This window comes from Pteropus alecto, unplaced genomic scaffold (genome assembly GCF_000325575.1).
Source record: "Pteropus alecto unplaced genomic scaffold, ASM32557v1 scaffold11, whole genome shotgun sequence".
In the NCBI taxonomy this organism is placed as follows: Eukaryota; Metazoa; Chordata; class Mammalia; order Chiroptera; family Pteropodidae; genus Pteropus; species Pteropus alecto.
This window is the reverse complement of record NW_006431956.1, coordinates 9,350,739-9,358,819: the sequence shown is the minus strand read 5'-3', so window position 1 is coordinate 9,358,819 and position 8,081 is coordinate 9,350,739. Positions and strand designations below refer to the sequence as shown.

Sequence of the window (8,081 nt, the reverse complement as noted above, 5' to 3'; positions counted from 1 at the left end):
AGGAACAGGAACTTTATATGTAAAATGCCCAGCACAGTGCTTACACTTGAACAAAATAGTTTTCGATATGTGCACTTGATTTTTTTTCCACTTCTTCTTTTTGCTCTGGAAAACTAATAAAACCATTTACTATCATCAGGATCCCACCCTTTTATGAGGAAAATCGCACCACTTAACATGCAGCAGCCTGCGTACCTTGCTCTCTCTCGCTGCTGACAGATGCCAGATTTCCTCCCAAGTCTATGCAAGCTTTTCGTGCCTCTTGCCAGGCTTTCCTTTCTTCTTCAACAAATCCGAAGATTTTGAAACACTGGGACAGAAGAAAAAAAAAGCCATAGGGATTAACTAAAGATCATAGTGAAAAGACTACTGAAAGACACCAAAATTATCGATGAAGATTATAGCTAAACATAAATTTTCTTGCAACCAAATAGAGATCTAAAAAATTAAGCCGGTTTTATTACCCGCAAAACTTTCTTTGCAAAGTTTTTTTTTTTCTCTCTTTCTTGGGACAAAGGATACAACTGTTTGGGTAATATTTTTATATAGAGTCTCAATTTCCATAGAGAATTTGACATAAGAATCTCCACCCATTCTTGCCTAAAATTTTCTAACGTGGTGAAGTAAACAAAAGTTAACTTTAAGCAAGAGAGATTTGCACTGTCACTCCTTATGGTCAAGACAGCAACTTGACCTTACCAATCTTCTTCTTACCTTGTTGTTATAAAAGTTCCAACCTTCCTTGCAACCTCCTGGGGCTGGGGTCATGGTAGGAATAACGGTGGCGTTGATGCTGCTGTTATGGCGCTGGCAAATGAAGGTGTTTGGATAACCACAGTTAATGTCATTCCAAAACCCTGGCAAATATACAGAACAGTTAAATTAGATTGACATGTTTGTGTTTTAAAACACTCTTTTTAAAAAAATGTATTTATATATTACAAGGGTTCTCAAAATGGTTTAGACTACAATCAAACTTTAATTTGCACAAGTGACTCAAAAAAATCTACACAAGCCCCTTTCAGTTAACTAATAAGAGTTCAATTCTACAGAGAACTTCCTATGAACTGTACATATATTTGGTGTTGCAGATATATCATCATTTAGATAATATAGTTAAGCTGTATATTTAAGCCAGTAATAGCTAATGATAATAATTGTGTAATATCTAAATTTTGTATATACCAAGTATTTGCTTAGTGTTTCAGATGTTTAAATTTCTCAACGGATAGGTTCTGTCATTACTCCAATTTTTCAGACAAAGATATGGAAAGGAGAGATAAAGGATATAGATAAACATTCTGGACAATTTCCTTAAATCAGAACATGAAAAATATTTTCTAAAATGAGAAGAAGGGAGAAGACTGTGCCATTTATTAGAGCAACATTAAGCATTCATTCTCCTTAAAAATTGAATGGTTCTGCTACTAAAGTTATTTTCACTTTTATTCTCTCTTCTTTTCTTGCTTGATTTAAGTACACAAGTTGCTACTTTTAGACTAGGGAGATAACAAATTACACATTACATCATAAGTCAAATAAAAGATTTGTATATTGTCTACCTGAATTTGAATACATGACCACACAGTTTTCATCTTCATTTGCAAAATTGGGTTCACCTGGGGCCCAGGCCACATAATCCACCTTGTTTCCATCCATCCAACTGGAAAGACAATTTAGACAGTTAGCAACAATCTAATCATTAGAATAATTAGCTACGCCTAGTGGTGGGAGCACCGAGTCGGTCAAGATGAAGGGATCACAAGGTCCTAAGCTAACAGAAGTGAGGGTTCTAGAGAGAGGTTCTAGAGAGTTTCTAAAGAGGAGCTTCTAGACCGAGGCTCTAGAAAGACTAACGGGAAAATCCAAAAGTGGTCTGTGCCTCCCGAGCATTGTGCTCATCTGTAGCAACCTGATGCCTTGGCTAGTCTTCTTTTCCCTCCCTAGAAGAAGCTGCCTTTAGTCTTCAAGCAGAAGAAATGGAGATCCCAGTCACTCTGGAAGTGGGCCAGGACAAAAGCCTTTCCTCAGCACTTCTTAGGCATGATTCCCACAAACACAGCCACCCATAGAGAGGCTGAGAATATGGAGTTTCTCGTGAGATCTATCTCTGGTTTTTCCTAAGTCATGTGAGCCAATGCTTATTTTCATAAATTAGAGAAATTCAGATACAGTTAGCTGGGAAAGGACCACTGAAGAGATCTCTCATTTAGAGGTGATCAAAACAGTTGCCTGTCCAAAAGAGTAGCAAAGGGTTCTGATCTTTAAAAATAATGAGTATGAGTTTAGTTCCCTGTTGCACAAAAATGGCGGTAATGGTCACAAGGGACATAGGTGTCTAAAAACATCTGTGTATGAGCCAGAACACATTATCTGCTCTTCAAACTTAGAAGAACATGTGTATTAATGAACAAGGAAAGAAATTCCCAAAATGTACTAAATTTCCTACCTCTCATAGCTTTTCCTGCTCCCTGAATCTAATGGAAAACAGTACAGTCACTCCTCTGAAAGGAAAGCATTTAACGCAGTTAAAAGAATTTTTCAAAGTTGTGCTGTTAAAGCAGTGAGTGAGGTAACATAAAAGAACCCTTTGCTTCTATGTACCAAGGAGTCCAAGCGGGACATATAATTTTTAAAATAAATTCAGTATTCGTATCTATATAATATATATGAATCTATATAATATATAATATAAATCATCTTAGTAGATGATTTGCTGATAGGTGATGACCCCCCAAAACAAAGATAAGTGAAATTTTGCAAGATTAAGTCAGATTTTGAGATGAGAATTAGCATGCTGAAAATATTTAATAAGATTATTTTTAATTCTTTTTGTATTTTTTAAAGATGCTTTTGAAATTGAGGATCCTGGAGAATTGTTGAAATTTCATTCGGCAAAAGAAAAGCTTCAGAATAACTTAGGTGTTTATCATATCATTACCATAAGCAAAGTTGTTTTATTTTGGTTTACTTACATAAACTTTTTATCCAAGCTGACCAATAAGCCAATAAGATATGCTGGCTGTGCATCATTCTTGTTTACCTAAAACATAGAAGTTTACATATAATTCAAGCTATACTTATATAATAAGCAAATTCTTAAATAAAACCTACATATATTTGGGATTTTTTGAAGGAGGAATTCATGTAGAAATTTGGTTATATATTCAGTTATGTTTTTCACAGAATTAAAAAGAAAAACATGCACACTATATAACAACCTGCATTTATAAAGTAAATAACTGAAGTCATTCTTTATAATATCAGATGCGTACTACAGTAATTAGGTTGCCTAAGACATCCTTTAAAACAAAGTGGCCATTTGGGATTATGCATCTAAGGAAAGACTTCTTCATCCACATATATATTTGTGCGATATTAGGAAAAATATGCCGAGAATTTCAAACCAAGGTATAATCACAAAGATGAAGAAAGTCAGACTACACTCTAATACCTTTGTAATCAAATGGATTTTTATTCTTTCATTACTATTCAACTTTTGTTTCTGCTTTCCCTCTTCCCTCCTTTCTGGATGCTGTGAAGATTTTTAAAGCAAAAACTGAGCCAAGCGCTCTTGGAAAAAATCAATGATACCTTTACTGTTAGCTGATAATTTGGGTATAACCAAAAAAGATTTCTATATGAAAAATCAAGCTGTACTATCTATTAACCAATAATTTGGTCTAACAGATTTTTAAATTAATAATCAACCTGCACTGTACACAAAAGGTTGATATAAATGACTAGTTAGGAATTATCATCTCTGAAAATCAAATTAGTGAGCTCAGACCATGAAGTATGGATCCTCACGAAGTCCAGGCTTCGTGAAAAACTGTTTCTACCTTCTGTAATTCTGCACTGAATATTCAAGCAATCAGGTCATTCACTTCTTTTATGGCTAATATCCACCCCCACCCCACCCCCACTCCTCTGGTAACTTCCTTACTCCTGACCTTAGAACGTTCAAATTCAACACGTAATTTGAAATTACACCGTGGGGTACCAATTGTAGACACTATCTTTGTTTATCACATGTCACTGTTCCATTCTTAAATTAATCATTTTCTTACATATTTCCATAGAAACTTCTTTTCACTTTCACTTTGAATAGAAACAAGATCGCCAAAATTCCTCTTGCAAAATCCTCGTGCATTGTCCATGGTTTCCTTCTCTTTGCTAAAATAATACTGGTAGTCTTTGTAAATGACCCACCCATCTTCAGTGACTGGTGGATCTGAAAAATTCATGGAAAAAAAGTGAAAGGGACAGAGTAGCTCTATCAGAGGTATCTGCAACTTTGAGAGCCTAGAATAAGCAGTATGTTTGTGCCAGGTACAGGCTGAATTAGCTAAGGCCAAATATCCACTTTCCGCCAACTCTGTAAAAACTAGCTACTTTCTCTTCTCAACTAAGTTCCATGGATCATTATTGGGTATAAGAACTCCCATTGCTATTTTCATCAATGGGATCACTTGGCTGGAAGGATTTACATCCATGCACTCATGATGTTCTAGGTTCAAAATGTAGAAGTTGTGATAAAGCAGCTTTCATCTCAAAATAACAAAGAACTTGTAACACATGGGCTCGGGTGCTTCTTGGGTGTCGGAGAACCAAGAAATTCACATACCAGGAGGGCTCCAAAGGCTTCTGCCAAATCGCAGAATTCTATGGCTCTGTGCTGTGGTAGGTTGAATAAGAGCCCTCAAAGATATCCAGATCCTAATCTGTGGAGTCTGTGAATGTTACCTTATACAGATAAAAGCACTTGGCAGATGTGATTAAAATAAGGATCTTGAGATAGGGAGATTGTCCTAGATTACCTGGGTGGGCCCTAAATGTAATCACAGGTATCCTATAGAGGAAGGCAGAGGCAGAAGAAAAAAGCAACATGAGGCAAGCTGTCACATTGCTGGTTCCGAAGACAGACGAAGGGATCATGAAACAATAAATGCGAAGAATACAGCTCTAGACTAGAAGCTGACAAAGGCAAGAAAATAGATTCTCTCTTTAAGCATTTGGAGGGAGCATGGTCCTGCCAATACTTTGATCTCAGCCCAATGAGATGGAGTTTATATTTCTGACCTCTAGAACTGTAAGGGAACAAATAGGTGTTGCTTTAAGCTACCAAGTCTGTGGCATGTGCTAAAAAAGAAATGTGGGCTCTTGGATTTGATTCATGGACCTTTGAGAAACTGTACTAACGATTGCCTTAGGTTAGTGCATATGAGCATCTGTCTAGAGAGAAGGAGGCAAACTTTCATGATTCTCAAAGATATTAAGAACTTCTGCTCTCCACCTTCTTAGGATAAGTTTTGTTTTTGTTTTTTTGTTGTTGTTGTTGTTGTTTTTTCACTGTGAGAGGAAAGGGGGAGGGAAAAGGCTATCAATATGGAAATCAGAAAATTAGAAAACACCTACTGTCTTCAGGAGCTGGTGTTGGCTCAGGTTTTAATTTTTGTCCTGGAAAACAAAAGAAAATTGATATAAAATGTGCTATCCTGCTATTAGATATCCTTCTAGTTTCATTATTTTCATCTGTCGATGTAACTAAAAACTGAATTGTTTGTTTTTTTCTCCCCTGCCTCTCTTCCATTTTCCAATTTTCCTATCATGCTGTGGAGGAGGAGAATAAAGGAAAACAGAACTGGGAGTTAAGAGATTACCAAAGTCGCTACAATAAAAACCATCAGAAACCAGAAGAGAGTTTTCAGGCATATCAAAGAGAAAAAAAAGAACAGGAGTTTTGGAATTAGACCTGGGTTTAAAATGCTTACCCCTAATGTTATCAACTCAAAAAGGAGTTAATAATATGTGTAAGTAGGTGGGGTAAAATATGTGACTTATTGGTATTTAGGAGGTCCTCGATAGATGTTAACGCATTGTATAATTAGCTGTGAAATTACTTAAAATATCATTTGAAACCATTAAATGTAAACTTCTTATTTACAAAATATGTCTTTTTCAAAGAATCTTATTTTTATTAAATGCATGTTTCATTAAAAGTTGAATGAAATATTTTTCTTTCTAAGTAGTTACCCCTATATCTGGGATTGGTTGGAATCCAATAAAAAGGACTTCAGTTACCTAGCCTCTGGTTTAATGTATTCAACATCCATAAGAATAGAGCTACTAATAATACATAAGAAAACTAGTCATTGGTAGCTAGAACTTAAAAAAAAAAAAAAAAAAAAAACTAACCCCTATTTTTTTTTACAGTTTTTTAAAAATTCATTCCTCCATTCCGAAAACTTTGAAAGCAACTAATCTAAGGAAAATAAGCATAGACAGCAACAGTGTCTCTAGTGGTAGAGATGGGACAGTAGTTCCCGACAGCAGAGGGCAATGTGGTTCCATTGATCTGTTTATGAAGGAGGAAGTTGTATATTTTGGTTCGTAAGTGGGTCTGTTGGTTTGTTATTTTAACATAAGAGCCTGGATCCTCTGATCTCAATGTTTGATTTGGAGATGTGGCACTTTCTGGGTCAGGATCGTGACTGACAGCATGCACTAACTGATACATGGTGAGTCCAAACACCGTCAGGGACCTCAAAATGGTGATTGTTCTTTGTAGTGAATGAACACTTCCTTGAAAATCAATACTTAGGACAATCAATACTTAGGACAAATGGTGATTGTTCTTTGTAGTGAATGAACACTTCCTTGAAAATCAATACTTAGGACATTCAGACTCAGGGAAGCTGTCACTTAGCTAACGTAGGGCAGAAGGTAAAAATTAAAAAAAAAAAAAAAAGGCACATTCATTACTCTGCTCATGGAGCTGAGCACCCACTCCTCGACTGTAGAATCTGAGCCAGAAATCACAGTTTGTGGGAACTCTTTTGGAGAACGTGACTCTGGTCATCGAGGAGTCCCAGGTGGCCTTTGGATCTTCTGTGCGTTTGGAACATTTATCTGTGCTCGGTGGCTTCATTTTTATTCTGTGAAATGATGGTCCCTGCCAGTTCCCTTATTTTCTTATTTTGTCTGTTTTTGTTTCCTCTAATAAAGGGAAGACATTGGGATGTCAGGAGGTTAGTTCTTCAAGCTGAGATGAAGCAGAGAACGGGTTATCGTACCTTTTCGTATCTGGCAGATCCAGTTCTTAAGATGTTCACAGTTAATATCATTCCAGGACATACTAGAATCACCTTTCAACTCTCCACAGTATTCAGTGTTCCCATAATTATTTGGTTCTCCATATGCCCAATTTTCATATGAAACCTATATGAAACATCACATTATATATAGAAACATTACATCTCAACCACTCAAGCATTTATATCAGGCCAATGCCAATCATCTATCCAAATAGGAAAGGAAAGATATATTTACATTTTGTAAACCCATTTAATTTTTCCACCATAGCTTTGCTTTGAAAGCAAAATTTATAAACATGGGTGAGAAAGAAATAGCTTTCATTACATGGAAACTTTTGAAGTTGAATAGAGTATGCTGTTGATTATTATAAAAATTTCTTTACTCTCATTAAATAAAACGGCTCCAAGACCACAAAAGTGAGCAAAAAGCTCTACTTCTCAGTATTGGGAGTTCCTACATTTATAATCCACTCTTAAGGGATAATATTTCAGTGTAATTTTGGAAACTTTCTCTTTATTAGTAGCAAAAAGAAATGCATTAGTTCTTTTTACAAAGAAAAAAGACCTATAAACGGTGGAAAAGAAGTGGAGGGCTGGGTTTAGGTCTCCTATAGAATTTTCAACGTGGAATCATAGCCCATAGGGTTTTGGACTAAGCATTATAATCTATTTTGCAGTGATAAAAAATATAAAATATCAAAGGAGCCATATTTTATTCAAGTTCCTTGAAAAGTTGCTGGTGGGTTTGTTAGAGAAGGTAGAACTGAAATCACAGAAAATCACTTCCTGTGATGACTAGTGTGGCCAGCAAGTATCCTAGCCTCTCACTTCTCCATTTCTGAGAATGGAGAAGTCTGACAAAACCTAATAGTTATTAATGGAATAGCAAAAGATGTTTCCAGATCTCCTGATCTATAAGAGGCTTCAAAACACTCAATTTTAAAGTTTAACTACTTACATGCCAATTTTGCATGATAAAATGAA

General features: G+C 35.8%; 1 protein-coding gene across 1 annotated transcript in view; it reads right to left on the bottom strand.

The window, feature by feature from the left end:
• The window catches only part of MRC1 (mannose receptor C-type 1), a 78,159-nt gene that overhangs the window by 21,649 nt on the left and 48,429 nt on the right, over positions 1–8,081 (bottom strand). The window contains exons 15-21 of the mRNA XM_006906991.3: positions 7,077–7,221; positions 5,419–5,460; positions 4,071–4,234; positions 2,976–3,043; positions 1,563–1,663; positions 715–857; positions 196–310 (exon numbers count right to left, since the gene is read on the bottom strand). Coding sequence (XP_006907053.1) covers positions 196–310; positions 715–857; positions 1,563–1,663; positions 2,976–3,043; positions 4,071–4,234; positions 5,419–5,460; positions 7,077–7,221 — 778 coding nt within the window. The remainder of the gene's footprint in view (positions 1–195; positions 311–714; positions 858–1,562; positions 1,664–2,975; positions 3,044–4,070; positions 4,235–5,418; positions 5,461–7,076; positions 7,222–8,081) is intronic.